This window comes from Alosa sapidissima, chromosome 3 (assembly GCF_018492685.1).
Source record: "Alosa sapidissima isolate fAloSap1 chromosome 3, fAloSap1.pri, whole genome shotgun sequence".
Taxonomy (NCBI): domain Eukaryota; kingdom Metazoa; phylum Chordata; class Actinopteri; order Clupeiformes; family Clupeidae; genus Alosa; species Alosa sapidissima.
Window position 1 is genome coordinate 7,982,170 of NC_055959.1, and position 20,098 is coordinate 8,002,267.

The 20,098-nt window shown below is 41.3% G+C and overlaps 1 protein-coding gene across 6 annotated transcripts; it reads left to right on the top strand.

Moving 5' to 3' along the window:
- The first annotated feature begins 2,846 nt into the window (after positions 1 to 2,846).
- atf7ip2 (activating transcription factor 7 interacting protein 2) lies at positions 2,847 to 20,047 on the top strand. Of its 6 annotated transcripts, XM_042085836.1 has the most exons (17): positions 2,847 to 3,031; positions 3,414 to 3,454; positions 3,982 to 4,043; positions 6,207 to 6,341; positions 6,590 to 6,682; positions 6,978 to 7,051; positions 11,953 to 11,999; positions 12,232 to 12,302; positions 12,800 to 12,845; positions 14,237 to 14,316; positions 14,407 to 14,440; positions 14,684 to 14,757; positions 14,999 to 15,053; positions 15,166 to 15,200; positions 15,313 to 15,403; positions 15,503 to 15,558; positions 17,560 to 18,807. In XM_042085836.1, the coding sequence occupies exons 3-17, from the start codon at positions 3,984 to 3,986 to the stop codon at positions 17,980 to 17,982; spliced, it is 1,374 nt and encodes a 457-aa protein (XP_041941770.1). In that variant the 5' UTR covers positions 2,847 to 3,031; positions 3,414 to 3,454; positions 3,982 to 3,983; the 3' UTR covers positions 17,983 to 18,807. The 6 variants fall into 6 exon arrangements, with proteins under 6 accessions (XP_041941770.1, XP_041941768.1, XP_041941769.1 ...); XM_042085834.1 differs by lacking the exon at positions 3,414 to 3,454; XM_042085835.1 differs by lacking the exons at positions 3,414 to 3,454; positions 17,560 to 18,807 and adding an exon at positions 19,229 to 20,047 and having other exon boundaries at positions 2,851 to 3,031.
- The last annotated feature ends 51 nt before the right edge of the window (positions 20,048 to 20,098 follow it).

The following is a 20,098-nucleotide window of genomic DNA, read 5'->3' on the forward strand; positions in this document are numbered from 1 at the left end:
GTCTGTTTATTTGTCTTTAAACATAATTTTCTACTATCTTAGATTTTAGTTTCACATTGCAAGTAACGCTTAACATGACCAAGGGCTACAAATTGTGGTTAACTAGTGTCGATAGCATATTGCGAGTAGTTGTGAACCATAGAAACTTTAATCGTAGCCTGTTCGTTATCGTTGAAATAAATGTGAATTTATTATAAGCCTGTCAGTTCGACTGGCGACCCACAGTTGGATAAGCAGGTTCCCCCGAGCAGTCTGCATTACTAGACACTGAGGGCTTCTCTGTCTGCTGATGTTTTGCTCAAAGGTCCAGGCGGTCCACAACAAATAGTCTAGCCTTCATGCCATTTCAGCTGAAAACACTTTTCATTTGTTAGCCTACTTAATAAACGTATCTTTATTAGTGTCAACATTACAGTATTTAGGCTATGTTAATCTCAAGCCACTCTAAGAAATGGCTGTAGGCCTACTTTTACAGTACTGCACAGCAAAATCTATTTAGATTGCAGTCCGAGGGATACATTTGTCCAGAAAACGTTGTTAAACTTAATCATACATAATCACATATTTGGAGATGATACTAGACATACGGGGATGGCTTTGTACATGTAAAATCGCACGTTTATGTTTTTTGTTGTTGTATTTATCAGTCTTATAAAGGCTTATAGAGAACAAGTTTGGAGTTGGCTAATATAGTGACTAGTGTGGCAAGGCTAATTTCACGTTAGTTAATCATGGTTTCATTGTGAATTGAAGGCAAATTAATAATTTTGAAACGTAACGTTACTCATGTAATTAGGAAATTATAATATCCAGGTAAAATAAAATATATTCCAGACTTTGCAAGGGCTCTCCCCTTGGGCCCCTATAATCAGTAGGGGTTTTACCCCCAGTCTGACACCCCTGCTGGAAGCAACTGGAATCCATGCATTTCCACGGAATTGCACAAAGTGTACAGTATGCTTTGCCGCATTGTTTGTGTCCTCAACCTGCTTGCGTTCTTGTTACAAATAAAATGTACCGAATATTTAATCAGTTTTAGAGTACAGCCAGTACACTAGTCTTTTCAGTGTACAATCCAGTACACAAGTCTTTTTAGGCAAGTCACTCGGCGGCCATCTTGTAACCCACTTATGGGCAGTTATCGGCAAGCTTTCCTATCTAAGGGGCCGTCTACACGACGCTGTTTTTTTAAACTGGTGAATTTTTGTTATCAGTTACGGCTTGCGTGTACACAACGCTGGCAGTTTAGGAGACAACCGATAGTTTTTGTAACCGGGTTCCAAAGTGGGAATTTTTGAAACTGCCGGCTAACTTTTGCCATGTAGACGTGTGGAGAGGGCCCAGCCAGCAATTTTATGACAACATAGCCCCACCTCGACTCAGCCACCACACTCAACCTGTCACGCTTGTAAAAAAAAAAACAATTAAACATTTGTTTATCATATTAAAGTTTTTTCTTTCCCCTGTCATGATTTATGTGCACAATGTAGCCTATCAGCCTTTTGTGGCTAAGTTAGAAGCACACCGTTAGCTTAACTTAGTTAAACATTAGCTTACTGTATGTTAATGTATTCTCTAGTGGTGCTCAGACCTAATGCAATGCGTACGCATTTGAAATTCCACATAAGTCACATACTTTGAAAATGAACTTTATAGTTTAACAGTTGAAAACCGTCTATAGTCTCCTTATTTCATGCTACTGCTTAACAAACTGTTTCAATGTTTTATTCTACGCGATTCACGCAAATTAAATGTGAAGCCTCTGCACGGCCCGGCGCCATCGACTGGTCTGGCATATCACTACTAGCCGCTTTCACCTCTGTGTGCACGCAAGTTTTTTCTTTACTGGTTAAAGGTGTGAAAGTGGTAAGAGAATTCACCCGGCGGTTTCGTGTAGATGTAGCCTAGTCTATGTGAAAGAGCGGCTACTCAGCTGCCGTACTGGCTTTACAAACGGACCCCAAGCATTTATACTGTGTCTCCCCATTAGAAATGCTCTGGGCTACAATACAAAAATCCTGAGAAATCCTGAATTAGGCTATTTAATTGTGCTTTTGACATTAATATGCTATCAGTTTACGCATACACGGTCAGTTAGGCTATTAGTTAGGCCAAGCAAGGTCTCTTTCCTTGGCAGACGCTCAAGTATTGCTCTTTTTTGGTATTACAGTTCTCTCATCGTAAGCCTCGAGGACAACTTTCTACTCCGCCTCTGAAAAATACAGTGCTCTTCATTTCGCCAGTTTCGCTCATGGTTTCGACTCTCATTAGATGATGCCTTAAGTTCGCCGTGAACGCGCACAACTTCCATAGAAAAAGATCAAGTTTTACCTACCGCTCTGGGTTAACTAAAATAAGGTTTGATTGAACTAACTGGTAACCGGTATTGGCAGAGGTTAAGTTTTATCTTGGTGTTTAAACCTCCTTTCTGGAACCCCCTGATGACAAGAGGCCACATCCCCACATTCAAAAGTTTCATGTGCTCACTCAAAACTTTTATGTGCTCACTCGAAACTTTAATGTGCGCACATAAAGGTTTTGTGTGAGCACAGAGCACCTGAAAGTACATGAAAAGTAGGCTATTGATGCTTTGTAGGTTCTACATGGGAGAGGGTCTTTGTTTATAAGTCAACATTATATTATGCAGCATCATAGGCTAATGTAATGTTAACTTACAAACAAAGTCTTTAATAAGACCCATTGCTCTCCTATGTAAAACTACAAAGCATCATTAGGCTACTTATTTCCATGTGCTCACGCGAAACTTTCAGGTGTTCACACAAAACCTTTTCATGCGCGCACATGAAAATTTCGTGTGAGCACATGAAACTAAACTTTAGATTGTTTTGCTCTTGTCCCCTTAGGGGTTCCGTAGAGCCCGATACGAGTAAAAACCTATGGTAAAAAACTGTCTTTTTTAGGGGTCTGACGGCCCGGCCCGGCCCCGCCCTCTAAGACATCAGTCCAACTATTGTGAAGCGCACGCTGGCTGCACGAGTCTACAGATTTCATGTTATCAGTCAAATGAGCGGTAAATTCAAACGCTTTTCAGAAAAAAAGTATTTGTTGTAGGTGGGAGACTGCTTATTAACCATGTTTGTTACAAGAAAAAAAGGTGTAAGTCAGATGATACCGTGTGGCTAACAGTTAGCTCGCCATGCTAGCTAGCCCCTACACTGAGAGCAGTTTGTTGTTAGCTACCATGCTATAGCTTACTTCTGTTCGTTTACTGTTGTGAATTAGGGCTAGTGCTACAGCGTTAGATTGTCCTTATGTTTATGTGATCCGTATATTCATTATGTTTGTACATGCTGCATTTAGCTCCAACTGTGGGGAGATATCAGGGATAGCAGACATCGTTATTTACCATATATCGATGACTTCATTCATTACTAACTTCTAACAACTACCAGTCTGTTGCAGCGTTGCAGATTCTGCCCAGGAGTGTGAGAAAGTAAGCTAGTCATGAAGCATTAGCGTTTGTCACCATTGTTGGAATGCGCCAGAGTTTATAGCTTGTAAACCGTGGCACTTTGCTCCCTATCTGGGTAAAACATTGTTTCACTTTTGAAAATGTTGATATATAGACATTAGTGACAGAGGCAGGAAGTGTCAAACCTAGGCTATGCCAACACCAAAGGCATTAGTTTGTTAACTACCACAGTCACGAGTCTGTCATTTTTAAAAAGTGGGTCCCCAGAAAAATTGTGAGTGAGAAACGCTGCATTAATGTCAATGGCAGCCTTTGACAATCTGATTTATTATTTTCCACAGGATAAACTAGCACTCATCCAATGTAAACAGGGTTGGAATTAAAATTAAGATTGTATTGCTTCAGTAGAATTTGTTCATTCCATTTCACTTCACTATATCTCCAGATACCAGATGCAGTTGTGTAAAGTGAATTGGATTGCTTGATGTTTCTATTGAATGTGCATTATTATTATTATTATTATTATTATTATTATTATTTTATTTCAGCCATGAAAAGAAAAAGGTCCCCTGAAAGACAACCGCCCGGCCCTCAGATGCTCTCCAAGACTGTAAGTGCCACATCAGACAAATTAAATCTATTCTGCTGAAAGGGATGCCTGGAAGCCACCTCAAATTTACCCTTCCCAAATTTGAGGGCAGGAGATTTGGTCTGGAGTGGCTCCTCCAGTCTGTATGCCGGTTAAGATGTGTTCAGGCCAATTAAATAATTTGGATGGGCTACATTTCTACGATGATGGAAAGACGAGCAACAGATGGAGCAGTCATCCACTTTATCTGAGCTCACTCGAGTTGATTATGTTTATGACAGTCACTGCTGCTGGAGAAGTGTCTATTATACAATATATTGACAGCTCAATAACTTTAAAAGATGAACAGACTTTTTTGGGCAGGGTAAATTTGGGTTGGCTTCCAGACTAGGTTGAACATGCAACAAAAATAATTCCGTGGATATGCATGGATTCCAGTAGCAGCAACGCGAATCCATGCATTTCCACAGAATTATTTTTGGAATCTGATCCCTTATCATACCTGTTCATTCATACTCGTCGCTCAACTTATCGTGACTAAATTCAAGATGGCGGCGAACGGTAAACTTCCTGAAGGTACTGTCTGTATAAATCGTCTTGTAAGTGCTTTTTCAAAGTTCTCAATGTCTCGTTTTAAATGTCAGTTGAGACATCAACGAGAAAATGTTGACTAAAAAAATTGATTAAGTCAACTAATCGCACCAGCACTAATTCTGATTGAACAGCCATGTATACAGTCAATTGGATTGCCTGCTGAATCTTCTCAAGGAAAAGAAGGCAACAACGGCTTCCGATCAAAGAATCTAAAGCTCTTGAGAGCACCTGATCGGAATAGAACGTACCCTATGTAAACAGACGGCACAACATTTTCAATCTGTATGACAAAAAAACTGTCCATGTAAAAGTGGCTATTATCAGGTGGCGACGCTACCTTTTCCATTGGCCCTTAACCCTTAGAACCCTAAGCTGTTTTTAGGGCATTTTCACTACCTTTATTCATAAGGATTTATTCTGGTCATTGTAAGTGCCACACACACATATTATATATTGTTTTTTTCAGCAGAGTCTAGGCTATCCAGATCATTTCATGTATTAGTACTAGCATTGATTTTATTTTGATTTTTAAAGAATTAAAATATAAAAATCATATTATAGAAAATTCTTATATTTTGACCTGTATCTCACCACAGCAAGCTCATAGCTCTACATGCATTTCATGTGTGTGTAGGGCAGACTGTCCTGAAACGGGCAATATAATTGCCATGTTGGAGGGATACTCTGGGGCTGAGCAATTTACAGAAATATGTGGTGTGTGATTTACGGAAATAAATGCCATTTTTTATTTAGCGATGAAAAATGACCGTTCTGCGCTCCATATCTGTGACACGAACTGATCTGACCTGACTTGACCCAAGTTTGCCTGTTAGCATGTGTGACTATGGTGTATACACTCATGATGATTCTCAACTTTTTACTGCATTGCCATGAACAAAGTAAAGGCAAAAAAGGTGTTTCTTTGTTGAACAAATTGGGATGCAATGTGAGCCTTGAATTGGATGCCATGCAGGAATTTGATAGGATCTCAAAACCGGATTATGAACATGTTTTGCCATAGAGAAACACACGTTAGCGTTGGATTATAAACATGCTTTGCCACAAAAACAGACAAAAACGTGGGGTAAGTCCAGCTATATGAAGTTATTATTTTGCTGTCACTTCGTCTGTTGTATAACCCAGAAGGATGTATTTGGTATCAAATGATAGCTCTGTGTCTCCTCTTTCATCTAACATACGTGGCATATATATCCGATCACGGGGCCGCGAGTAATTCAAACGAGAGTAATGGATGTGCAGCGTTGGTTTGTGTACATGATGTTAATATTTTGCAGTCACTTCGTCTGTTTTTATAAGCCAGAAAGATCGATATCCATGGTACCAATGGATAGCCCTGTTTCTCCTCTTTTTTCTCATCACCAGTCGAGCTGGTGATATTATCAAATAGCATTTCAAATGACACTTGAGAGTATAAAAATGGTTCAGAGACCTTGATGTGTGATATCTGATTAAATTGTTAATTAACCAGGCCTAGGTTTACACTGCTCACTAGAATATATCTGACTGATGTCGTAGTCTGTGTCTGTTTCATCTACATCTAAAATTGTCTCTTTATCCCCCACCCCCCAGATTGAAGAAATGGTGAATAGCAAGGTCCGTGTTGTAATAGAAGAACTGGAGAGTACAAGAAAAGAACAACAACAAAAAATGAAAGACTTAGACGTTGACGAAAAAAACTTCGAGGAGAAGCTGAAGAAACTCAAAGTATGTAAAGTGGTGTTTTGGGGATCATAACAGAATAGCACAGCGCTTGATGCTGCTGACACTGGTAGATTGTTGGTCTTATGTTGTCCCAATTTAGTACTTTTATCAGGCATAATTTGCTGTGTGTGCATGTAGATCATGCCATCTCCTTTTGTTTTTGTTCTTCTATTCTACATGTTGACTAGATTTAGAGGTTGTGAAACTGACATTTAATTAACCTGATTACTTTTTGTTGTTCTCACGTGTAGGCTCACATACAAAAGGTGAAGAGAAGAGGGGATGCTGCCATGGCTTATTTAAGACAGCGCCATACCCCGGGCAAGACAGTCTGTCTTGATCAGGTAATGCTACGGCCAGTTGACATTTTTTCGCCATTGTTAGAGCACGTAAAGCCACAAAGCTACTCTTAAAAGTTAATGTCCAATTTGTCTTTTGGTTTCTGGTCAAAGTTTCTGTTAAATTTTAAATGTTTCTTGTATGTAAGTTTATACTGCCCTTTTACAATGTAATTTACCCTAGTCGTAGTTCAGTATAAATCCACCATCTTTGGAGTAATTGGCTACCATTCTGTATTTGTCTAAAGACGCAACGTCCATTTTTGGGCTGTTTAATTTGTTTGGTTTTGCCTGTCTTCAGAGATCCGGCCTGCGATCCCTCTCGACCACCCCTCCTGCTGACAGCTGTGCCCCAGGGGCTGTCACCAGTTCCAGGTACCTTACTGTCTTCCGTGTCTCTCTCTTTGAGGGTTTGTGATTGAAGCCCACCATGGATGTCTCTTGAGATTTGCCTTTCACGAACCGTAGACAGGTCCTAGACAAGGACAGGGACTGTGATGCAGGCAGCCTTGAGCAGAGTGAAATGGTGCTTTAGCTCTCTTTAGCTCTGTATGCTGATATATATCGGGAAGGCTTGCCAAATGTCTAAAACATGCCTTGAAACAAAGCAAATGCCTTGTTTTTTCCACACGCCAGATATACAGATAAGCAAGAGGCATTTGTCGTGGTAGGTCATCAAATCGGCCAGTTGATGAGTAGAAAATTGAGCTCACGACTTCAAGAAAAATTCACCAATGACACTTATGCTAAAGCAAAAAGGAGTTTTCAAGCAGGCAGAATTCAATGCAAAATGGATTTTATTGATGCTAGCAGCAATACCAACAGCAATAAACCGTGAGTGTATCTCAAGAAGGCACTCCCGAACAATGGTCTAACTCCCCCACTTATACCCCTCCAAAATGCTGACACAACACTACCCTGAACCCACAGGTGGCGTTATGAAAGGATTGTTGTTCGGCCTTATCTTCGCAAATCAGCAATATTGCTCTCAAGGGTACGAACTTTTCACCTTAAGTTTATAGAAAGTTCAGGGATGTACAGAGTGATCACAGGTCCTACATCGTGCATGGGTTAAATATCGTTCGCTCTCCTGCACTCTCCTACTGGTTGTTTTGAGTAGACCTCGCCCCTGTTTACGCCTTATCTTGCAGCTGCAAGGCCAGCTATGGTTTTTTCAAACGGCCCTTGCTAAGGCAGCATGAGACACAGTGCGACAAAAAGAGACATCAGGATTCAGAGTGCACATTCTGGTAGGATGGCTTCGTTATTTGTAATAGTTAAACTTGTTAGTTAAAAAGTTATAAAAGGTTATTATATAAAAATGATGTCAGGGTATTACTTGAGGTTATATGTCGTTGCAAACGGAAGTTCATGAGGAATGTGACGAAACTTTGCCACGCATCCACTTCCTATTAACCAGATAACTTAGTCAAGGCTCACCTGCCGGTACCACTGCAGCGTTCGCGCAGAGCTGCCGTGTTCCCGAGAAGCTCGTGAGGACCCTGACTAGTGACCTAGATAAAGCGATCCCACATTTATTCTATCTGGTAAATTTTGGATTGTGAACGCTTGAAATAAATACATCTTTTACTGTTTAAAACTCTTTCTCATCATGATGTTTACAGACCTTAATTTATACCACAAATGCTGTTGCTCAATGGTGTTTTAAGCCCCCACCGTGGACTTCAAGGCAGGGCTGCGACCGTGGACTTCAAGGCACCTAACTCTAACCTTAACCCTCTAGGCGCCACGGTCGAGTTTACTCGACAAGATGCGGTACTGAATAAAACGGCCGATTTAGTCAAATAGGGTGTCATATTTCGTTCAACCTCCGCTCCACTAGATGGCAGACATGTCATACGTCATCCCCGAGTCCAAAAAAGGTCATGCTTTAAACAAAACTTTCGCGCTACAGCTGCATTGAATCAGTGCGTGCAATACCGGAGCTAGTGTGCGTGTGAGCTACTTTATCAGAGCGATATTGTCAACGTCAGCGAGTATTTGCATTAGATTAACGTCTAATGGCATCAAAAACGTTTACCCCAAATGAAGTGTTGGGTCTTCTATTCGCGGACCCTGATTCTGAAGGGGAATATCTGCCTTCAGAAAATGACGGTGATTCGTTTAGTGAGGCTTCAGATGCATCCCTGCCTTGCAATGATGCAGCTGGACAAAGTGAGAGTTTAGCTTACACCAAGCACAAACATTGAATCGTTTGCCCAATGTCAGTGGTGGGAATAATGTTTCACGGGGTCGGAGTGTTCATCGGGAAGTTAGCAGGGTGTTAGTGGTGTGGCGAACGAGGCTGGAGGTAATGTCCATGTAGCGCTAGCTTCTGTCTTCTGACCGTGTGCCTCTCCGCAATCGCGGCGACAGTAACGTGGTGGAGCCTTTGTCTAATGCCACTGGGTATGTTAGACGAGGTCGAAGTGCTCATAGGACAGTTAGGGGGGGAACGTAGAGGCAGTTTGGGGAGTCGCAATGAGAATGACAGTAGGCCTAGTCCGAGCTGCGCAAATTCTCTCCACTCGGCGCGCGTGAGAGGCAGATCTGGCCATGCTGCTCGCAGCAGGAGCAGAGGTGGTAACACTGGGCAGGGGAGCCATTAGGCCGTGCATAGTCTATCACAAGATGATGGGAATGTCGGCCCTGTATGGATAGGGAGTCATTATCTCTACAGCCTGCTACATAAAAAAAAAAAAAAAATCAGCCATTTAGCCTATTTGTAATGATTTACACTGTTGATTTGCTATCTATTTCCCTGACCATTTAGGACATACACTATGTATCCCCAATACACAGCACATTGTCTCATGAGGAAGCTTCTCCAACACACATATTGCACACTGCCCTCTCCCCACATACACAGCACACTATCCCATCTCCCCTGTCATCCCCCCAACACACACACCAAGACCCCTGGCAGTTGGGTTAGCCCCTTGAGCCGTGGATCTGCCCAAGGTTTCTTCCTTGGTAAGGGAGTTTTTCCTTGCCCCTGTTGCTCTTGGGTGCTCCTTGTTGGTGCCCCCCACCCAATCCCAATCCTCCCCCACCTTTTTTATGCAGCCCTTGCCACTTAATCTACTAAACCCCTCTTCTACTGCACTTTTTACCCCCCCCCATTAATGCACAAATAGGCTGACACCAGACATAATTTCACTGCATTTCTTACTTCCAGTAACTATATGCATGTGACAATAAACTTCCTTGTATCCTTGTATCCTTGTATGTGTTCTTTTTTGTGTGTTCATGTCCTTGTGATGTGCGTGTCTTTGTCAGCTAAGAAAAAAACAAACAAAAAAATAACATTGTCTCTTGTCTTCTCTCGTCATCTCACTCCTGATCTGTGCCTTGCTGTGGCAAGTGAGCTTTTGAACTAAACAGGTCTTGTCTACTTGTGTTTGTGTGTCATCTGAATAATATATATGTGCCCCATACATGGAATCAGAGTGCCTACTGTATGTAGAAAATTGAAAATTCCTACAGCAAAAGGCCAGCCTACCGCTACATGCATTTGGTTTGTTTCTGCCATTTATTAGTAATGATTTACACAGTTTGTTTACTACTTACTATTTACCTGAGCATTCAGTATTGTCCAATATAGCATACAGAAGGTGAGGGACATTTTGGGGGGGGGGGAATGATGCATTTTATCATTCAAACATGCAACTTTTCATGAAATTCTATAATCCAAGATGGCCGCCACCATATGAGGTCATAATATGCAAATTAGATATAAACATTTAATCTCTTCATAAACTTTGGGTCATCCTTAATATTTCTCTAATTTATAGAAAGTCTCTATCTCTGATCACTTTTAAGATATAGCCTTTTGAAATTAAGATGTCAAAATCGAACGTTTCGGGGGAAAAACTCTGGCGCCTAAAGGGTTAACCCTAACCCTAGTGCCTTCTATGCAGCTCTGCCTGGAAGACTACGTCGGGGCTTAAAACACCATAAAACAATTCTGTTCTATCCTATCTTTAGGAAAGCACCAATTTTGTTAATTCAGAGCGGTTTAACAGGACAGGTTCCACTCAGAACAGGCCCCATGGTCGACCAAAGAAGTTGAGTACACATGCTAGGCATCATATCCAGAAGTTGTCTTTGGAAAATAGACGTATGAGTGCTGCCAGCATTGCTGCTGAGGTTGAAGGGGTTGGGGGGTCAGCCTGTCAGCGCTAAGACCATATGCAGCAGCAGTGTTCAGGGTGCTCAAAGTCCATGAGTAAGTTCATGACTAAAGTGGAGGGTGTCAGGAGCAGTCTATGGTCAGATCAGAGATAAGATAGCTTAGCCCGCTGCAGTGCCTTCCTGTCTGCAGCAGAGCAGCTGCCGTACCACATGTTAATGCAGGAGGAGAGGATGCTCTCCACTCCGCACTTGTAGAAGGAGGTGCACGGCTGGTAGGGGGGGGGTAGGCTAAGCCTAAAGTCTACAACCATCTCCTGGGCGGTTCAAATTTCTAAGCACTTCAAGCTGAGGTCAACACTTTCAGTGTAGTGCATTTTGAAATGTATGATCTGACCTGCATGGATAGCTAAATAAGTTGATGTTCAATATTTACAACCAAGTAATCAAATTGTTCAACATATTTAAGCATCCCATAATAAGCTGAAATGTGTGGGAAGAAGTATTGTCATTGGTGAAGTCCAAGCTGAAAAGCTGAAAACAAAATAGTGCATAATCTTCATCTTATTAAAAAAAAACTGCAGAATTATGCCAAAGATGTTCAAGGTCCATCATCCATGATTCTTTTTCTCTTGTCGGGCAACGGTAAAAATGAAATCGTTTTCCTGCTCAGTCCATTCAGTCAAAACTCAGAAGGCACATCAGTATGATGTGCGTGTGAAATGGAGCCATCTAGTGATTACCCGTGAGAGAACATGTTTTAAGAAGCTCATGTCATGCATTCATTTGGTTCTGAAATCTGAGAAAAGCATGTCCTTTGGCTGCCTTCTGTAATTACTAAACAAAAACTGTAATGGCATAGTTTGCAATATTGTGAAATTAACCATGTGCTTTGGTGTAGCTAGATTGTATTAGCTGCCTTTACTAAACCCCCTGTAGTATTATGTGATTACCTCTTAAATCGGTCCCGGTGTGACAGGAATGTTGGAAAATTAACGTTCTAAAGAAAATCTGGGTTCATTGAATTCAACATAGGATTTTAGAACCTGCAAATGTTGCGGAACGGAATAGACCTTAATTGTGAGGCAGAGTTTATCATGTAACTAATGCATCTTCCAGTAACTACTCAATTTTGTCTTACACAGGAACTCCGACAGTGGAGATGGATCCAGTGATGGATGGCTGATGGCTGGTATGAGCATCACAGAGAAAGAGTTGTGTCTGCAGTACTATGTATTTGTTTGTATATTTAAAATGCAAATTACAGTCATTCAAAAAGTATTTTCACCACTTAAAAAGAATTCTACTGGGCCCAAAATGCATTTTTGACCAAAATTCTCCAGGCAACATTTTGTTCTACGGATGGTACAGTAAGGGGTATTTGTTGAATAAAATAGTAATAACCCTCCTCTGTCCCACTGTAGAAAACGACAACGAAGAAGCTGGAAGTGGCCAATCCAGAAGGAAGGCCGTGGAAGGCTTTTGGCAGGGTTGGGTAAGACTTTCTCAGAAGTGACTTTCCTGTAGACACTGAGAGAAGACTAGGGGATGGAACTGAATGATGACGGGTCAAAGGTGAAATGTTTGCAAGCATGCACGCACAGGGGTGGCTCATGTTGCTGTGTAACGTAGGAGGCAACATTTCGAAGCATGCGGCCAGTAACACCAAGTCATTGGGTTTCAGTGCATAACAGTATTGTAAATGGTTTTGGACATGACTATGGATGTACATGTCAATGAATGATGTTATACAGTGCATTCATAAATTAATTTTGATACTTCTATCAGTGTGATATTCCAGTATTCCAGTGCAAAAAAAGTTGTTAGAATTGGTATTGACTATGTGATGATGAAAGAACAAAATAAATAATTGTAGCATAACATAAGGCTGCAGCATAACAAAATGTGCAGAAAGTGAATACTTTGGGTATACTCTCTAAGTGCAGTGTAATAGTAATAATAATTTTGTTTTCTGTGTGTGTTCCTCCCTAGCGGGGCAGAATGCAATTAGTGGACCTGACCGCTGAGGACATCCCAGGTATGTTCATGTGACCCTTTATGTAAGGGCTGAATTGGAGCCACCCAGGCCAATTGTCTTCATTTCTGAGAAATGTCATTGTTATGATATGAGATATGACTGGAGGATGCTGATCCTGGGACCACAAGCAAAACCTAGCTGTGGACTGATACCGCTCACAAGGGTGGAAGTTTTTTATTTTTTAAATTATACATCTACCAGCCACTGGCAGATTTTTTTGGTGAAAATTACCAGCCACTCAAATACTTTTGTGTCTAAAATCTACCAGCCAACTTCATATTTAAGCAGCATTTGGCTGAAGTCTGGTGCTAATTTCCATCCCTGGACTGATGTCCCCAAACAATTCAGTTTGGCTGTTATGGCCTTGACTTCTAAGGGATTGGTTTTCAAAGCTGGATCAGCTTATTGCAAATTTACTGCAACATTGTTTGACCTAAGAACGGCTTTCTATTTAAAACAATATAGATCAATATAGGGTCAATATTCATCATCTGCTTAATTTCATTGCTGCAAGTTTGCATGGTTTGGCAGTAATGACGTTTTCCTTCTAAATAACTAAACCTCTTACCATTCCGTCTAATCGGACGCGCAAGACTGACAATAGACGGGCCTAGGCCCGTCCAGGCCCATCCGTGCCTACGCGTGTGCTTTCTAAATTATTTAGCTAACTCCATCCCCATCAACGAACTTAGGTTATATGGCCAATATCTTTTTAAATTTCCTGCGGGAAACCCTGACCTTACTAATTTGGATGCTGTCTGTCTGGATGCCTGGATGTCTGTCTCTGTTTCCTGATTGGTGAATACAAGCGGTAGAAATTTCAGATGCAGATTATGCAATCAAGGCTAGTTGTGGTGGTCTTTTTTTTTCTCAGACCATCTATTTTGTGATGGTCATCAGAATCTAAATCCTAGTGTATCCGAATACAGCAGCAGAGCAAATCCCAAACTGTATTGCTTGTGGCTCATGGAGATTCAGTAAACCTGTATGTTGAAATGGCTGTGGCCTGAATGTTAAGAAACTGTCTTGTCTTTCATTGGGGTGTACAATACTCTTAAGGTTTTTACCAGACACTTGTTTACACCAAGAAACCTTAGCTTCTCAGTGCAGTCATGTTAAATCAGCACAGTCCTATTTTTATATTGAATCATTTTGCAAGAAGCTTTCTTTCAATGATATACCTGGAAACCATGGAAACAGATTCAAAATAGATTCACAACTATTTACATTTCAGACATGTTTTGGGCATATCAATGAGTAAAATAGAGTAGCAGCATCAGAAAGAAAATTGCCCTCATATTGGCTTTGGTCAGTTATTTTAGAAATATGTATGTTTTGCTTGTTGCTAGAATAAAAGATTTTCCTAAATGTCTCTGTTTTGTTTCTCACAGTAGACTTACCTGAACAAAGCTGCTCTGAGAGAAGCAATACATCATCTCATGTTACCACAAGCCTTCCAAAGGAAGTAAAGGTAGTCATTTGCAGACTAGATTCACATAAGCTATTTCAAACAGTTCCTATGCCGTAGGCTCTCCTCATTATTTGGATTTTTGGTTTTCAGGTTAAGGTGGAAGAAGAAAGGAGTTCCTCTAATGGTAATGACCAAATCTAGACTATTTAGCATTTTCTATATTAGTATTCAATATACTAGAGTATTCTATGTAAGTGCATGGTTTGCTTTCAGAGTAATTTAACTGTATTAGGCCACCTAAGCTTAGTTCAGTAAAGCAGTTCTCCATTGGAAAAATTTCATATGGATGTTTTTGTATGAAACACTCACCTTAAAGATTCTGGTATTGCATTTCACTTTGATTCATTCACCATCTGACTCTCCTCAGGCCCACCTCAGAGCATGTCTACACCCCAACCTGCTCCAGAACCTTGCCCATCACCTCCGTTGCGCTTAGTAAAGGTAGTCCATTGCACACAGTTGGCACAATAGACCTACAGTACATAATGCAAAATTACCTAGGTTAAATTGGTAGTTACTGATCTCTAAAAGAGTACCGGATCAAGTATCAAAGGTTTCAAAAAGGAAATGTTCCTTGGAGACCTGAAGTTAACTGAAAAAAGCCAGTAACCTCATTTCGTAGTACACCCTTTTGTTGAAATGGGTAGATCCAGAAATCTTTTACCTCTTTTTACATTTCCAGGCTGAACCAGAATCACCCAAGCCTGTGAGCATAAAGACTGAAGAGACACCATATGGTAATAACCAGAGCTTTATTGTTTATTGTCCATTCAGTCATTCAGATTGATTGCTGGCTGTTTTGCCAGAGGAATTTTAATTCACTCGTACTATGTTTTGTTTTTTCCAAAGCCGTTTCAGAATCGGCGACGCAACAACAAGCAACGGTAACACTTTCCCTTGATGAACATGTAGTCATGTCTGAGAGCTATGTTCTTTAGTCTTGTTGAATCTGTTCACGGTGCTGATGTTTACTGATGTCTGTTATTTCACCTGTAGAATACTTCCCAAGTAACCTCCACCATCCCAATTCCACCATCCAGTCTAGCAGCACAGAACAACACAACTGATAGCAAGGCAAATATAAAAGGTAAGACGTCAAGGCAAATATAAAAGGTAAGACTCTCGCCCTTTTGTGTCTGATGTTGCCTGAGTCACCACTGAATCGCTATATTTCTGCTGCTAACAGGAGGCGATGATCCAAAGTTGAAGAAAATCCTTGTTCGCGATGCCAATGTACATGGGGTAAGGTGTTAAGTTTTTTTCCTATAGCGACCCATTCTCAATATGTTCTCCCCTGTCCCCACGTACTGATGACGGACATCACGTAGAGCGATTCTTAGTTCCCATCGAGGTGTAGTCCTGTGACGGAGGTGAAAAATACAGTGGAAGCCCTGTATCCGCCAACTCGGGATCCGCTGTTTCCGTTATCCACGGCTCATCACGACCAAAAATATTGTTTATATAATTATGAAAATGAACGGTTTATGTTTTAAATTTGCCTTCACTCCGCGCCATTGTGCTTAACTTTTGACTTAACATTGCAGTTACGCCCAGAAGTACTTGGACCTTGACACAATTTTTGTAATTTTGCCTTTGTACACCAGTAGAATGGATCTTTATTAGTGGCCAGATCAACAATGTTGTACATTCTTAGCAAGAAGGAATGCACTATTGAGCTGAACAACACCAAAAGGTGTGGGAGGCCACTAAAGAATGATCACTGAATTCTCTCCTTGGTGAATAAAAAAGCTCCCATCATCTCATATCAAGATATGCCTGCATGAATACAAAGCAGAATGTTTACAACTGGCAAAATATCATCCAAGAACTGGAGGCCAGCAGACTTCTCCAGAAAATATAAAAAAACAGATTAAACCAGGATTAACTGATATCAGAACGATGGGGGGGGGGGGGGGGGTATAAAAGAAACTGACATCAGCTCAGCTGAGTAGGGATGCACGATGCAAACAGAGTACGAGTTCCAGTTTTTACATTTGTGCACTTGTCGAGTGCTGATACTGATATGCCACAAAAATAGCATAAAAATGCAATGAGTTGGAAGAACCTGTTTTGCTTTCTATTCTGCTCTGGCTGTCACAAGCCTAAAAATGGATAATAATGAGTATTAAATAAAATATATAGTAGCGGGCTATTTCAAACCAAAAAGTAATAGAACTTTCTGTGTAAAGCAGGCCTCTATACTGCCACTGTCTCAATTAATCAAATTATCAATGAGACTATTTTGCACTGCCTCCAAACTGTCTCTCCCTAGACTCTTAAAATCAGATAGAACAACAAAAACTGACAATACACCCTTATTTGACAGTAGACGGGGGTTCTTCTGTACTCCTAAAGGCAGTGCTGCCACTAAATTACTACAGGTGATTTAAATAGGAATTAAGTCTGTCAAAGGCCTTAACTCCAGACTACCTCAAAATCCCTTTCGGAATCAAGGTTTGAAGTAGTCCTTGGGATATACTAATCTGACATGTAAACTGGGTCATAGAGAAGACTTAATAGAGTTTAATTGAAACCTCCAATGAGGACTCTATTTGTCTTAAGTAGGTGTGGATTATTTGAATTAGGAATAGGAAAATTGATGAAGCGCATGTATGTACATTACAAGCATTGGTCATTGATGTGGAGAGCCACAGTGGTGTGCATAAGTTTACACCCTCATGCTGAAGTTGGCTAAAAAGAGGAATAAAAAAAAAATTAATCTTTGGAAATTTATCTTAATGCCTTTAAGAATAAAGTTCTTGGGTATGGTGAAGGTTATGTGGCGATGTGGGGCTATTTTAATTCCAAAGGCCAAGGGAATTACACCAGGATGCATAGTATCCTGGATCCACAAAATAACTGGCCTCTAAAAATAGAAATGTCTCTGCCTCTATAGGAATTTAACATAGGGGGGTGTATACTTATACCCCCTGTATTTTAAGGAAGAACATTTATTTATTTATGATACATTATTCATTAACAAAGAAAATTGGTGTCCTTAAAGGTTGAATTTTTCCTCTTTTTTTAAATTAAGATATTAAGATAAATTTCCAAAAGATTATTTTTTTTATTCCTCTTTGTAGTCAACTTTAGCATGGAGGTGTAAACGCACACCACTATACATGTGAAACCAGTTAGTTTTGCCGTGGTATAAGCTGCTCTCGTAGTGTCCTTCTATTCATTCATAAAACTGCAACCAAGTGTCATGTCTTGACATGTACACTCCCCCCCACCCTCACCCAGGATGACTGGAAGAAACAGTTGCACCCTCTGCCGGACAGATCCTTCCCCACCACACTCCCGCTGGCCGCCGCCTCGAAGAACGTCCCGCAGGCGCTATCGGTCAAAGTGTGGCGCAGCGGGAGCGACCCGAATAGTCTCTTCCTCCGCTGGCAGGTGGCGGAGGAGGACCCGCACGCACCCCCCATGGACAGCTACTTCATCTACGTGGCCCAACAGAACCTCGACGGCGTCTTCTCCCGCTGGTCCATGGCCGGATGCGTCCCCGCCTCCCCCCTCCCCATGAACTGCCACCTCTCAGAATTCCCCAGCTACCGCTGCCTCTGCTTCGCCGTGGTTGGCAGGGACAAGTTCGGCCGATTCGGACCCTATAGCGAAGTAGTGGGCATCTATGCCAAATCAGTGAAGCCAGTCGTAAGACAATAGGCAGTAGGACTGGGATCAACGGGGTGTGTTGCCAGCAGACCTTCCCATTCTTGCACATTTAAGACATACCGTCTGTGCAGTCATTGTTGCATGTTCTGTGCCCTACCTGAACCAGACATTCTATCCTCTTATTCTGTGTATTTCGATTTTTGCATGCTCTTAGACACAGAACTACTTGTCTGTATGTTCGAGTTGTTTGTTTGAACTAACATCACTTTCCTACACTGCAGTGGAAGTAATTTTTGTTTCAATTTTTTAAGTTCAATAAATGTGCTGACCTTGTGAGAGAGTCATTTTTAATGTTCGGGTTTTACGCCTGCGTAAAGTTAGATGCAGCAGGTCTTGAGTGGATGTGTTTCCCGAGGAAGGCAAACAGTGTTGCGCAGCTTTTTTGTAACAATCATCATTACCTCTGCCCATGTCCATTTCTTAATTGTGTGGTTTGTTGGTTGGTTGGTTTGTTTGTAGAAGATTACACAAAAACTACTGGGCGTTTTTAAATTTGACTTAGGAGAGAACTGTAAAATGGACCAAGAGGTTTAGTACGATCCTGTTAACAAACAAAAACAAGCACAGGTGAAAGGTGGAGGATCTGTGCACTGTTAAGTGCCATTCTCTTTTTATTTGTTTGTTTATTTATCCTAGGAGATGTTTGTTTATTTCCCCTAGGAGATGTTTATTTACCATAGGATATGTTGTCTTTAAAGCATGGAGACATCTGGCTTAACATTTTAAGCTCTTCTTTTTCTGTGTATATTGTACATTTGTTCAAAAATACCGCTGAGAACATCTGATCAATCAATAAATTACACACAGTATGCTGTGCATCCACGTGTTTTACTGCTTGTTGGAAGTCTCTAGTGCCACCAAATCACTGAGATGATTCTGACAGGAAGTAAGGCTGCCCGAAGGCCTGTACTACCTCAGAATCCTCTTGGAAGGACAGTCCTAGTGGTATCAAGGCCAAAGAGAAGAATAATTGTGAGCTTAAAATGTTCTGAGGATAGTTTTAAACCTCATCAAATTAGATATGGATTGTTTGAATTAAACCAAGAGAACAGCGAGAGCTTTCACCATTCATGTGGCGAATTATGTGCGACACAAAATATATATGTCTTGGTGCTACTATAGCCGGTCATTTAGTTTTATTCATAAAAGTACAGGCTGTTGTACACCTTAGTTGATATGTGATACAACCGAATGTCAGGTTTTGTAATCTGCCTCCACCTTGCTCCTCCTCCCCCAGGATGACTGGAAGCAAAAGTTGCACCCTCTGCCAGACACGCCCTTCCCTTCCGTGCTTCCAGCCGCCGCCGCCACCAAGAACGTCCCCCAGAAGCTCATGCTCAAGGTGGTGCGCATGACCGACACGTCGGTCCCCAGCATCTGCCTGATTTGGGCGGTCCAGGAGGAGGACCCGCACGCGCCTCCCATGGACAGCTACTACATCTACGTGGCCCAGGAGAACCAGGTCGGCGACTTCTCCCGCTGGTCCCAGATCGGCCACGTGTCCGCCACACCGCTCCCCATGGCCTGCCGCCTAACCGACTACGCCAGCATCCGCCGCCTCTGCTTCGTCATGGTGGGCAAGGACAAGTTTGGCCGCTATGGACCCTTCAGCGAAGTGGAATGCATCTACGCTAAATCCGCAAAGCCATCCTGAAAGGCCATAGGATCGGGACAAAAAGGAATGTGCATCTAGTAGGCTTAAGTCATCATATAATGTAGCTAATATTATAGAATACCATTCAGTTGTGTACTGTTTTTTTGTTTTATGCCTCCTTGAATATGAAGTGGATATCCAGGTCAGTTTTTTTCAACTACTTCCTATGGAGAAAATCTTCATTGCAAGACGTTTGTTTGTTTGTTTAGTTTTTCTTCTTAGGATTTGAGATCAATTATTGAGATTATGTCCGTACATGCAAACTGTTACTAAAAACTCAGCTAAATGCCAATATATGCACTAGTCTGTATGAAGTAACTGTACGTAACAAACATTACATTCCTATAGCATGGTGAAAGAGATTTAATTGTTTTGAAGTTAAATAAATGTGATATGAAAGAACATCTGGAGTTAATGTCATGTCCATAGACCATACATAGATGAAGTAGGTGG

Excerpts from the sequence above, each read along its gene's own strand:
- atf7ip2 (XM_042085834.1), top strand. Across the intron at positions 12,846-14,236 it reads GACCGCTGAGGACATCCCAG|TAGACTTACCTGAACAAAGC; the intron begins GTATGTTCATGT and ends TGTTTCTCACAG. Across the intron at positions 14,441-14,683 it reads AGAAAGGAGTTCCTCTAATG|GCCCACCTCAGAGCATGTCT; the intron begins GTAATGACCAAA and ends GACTCTCCTCAG.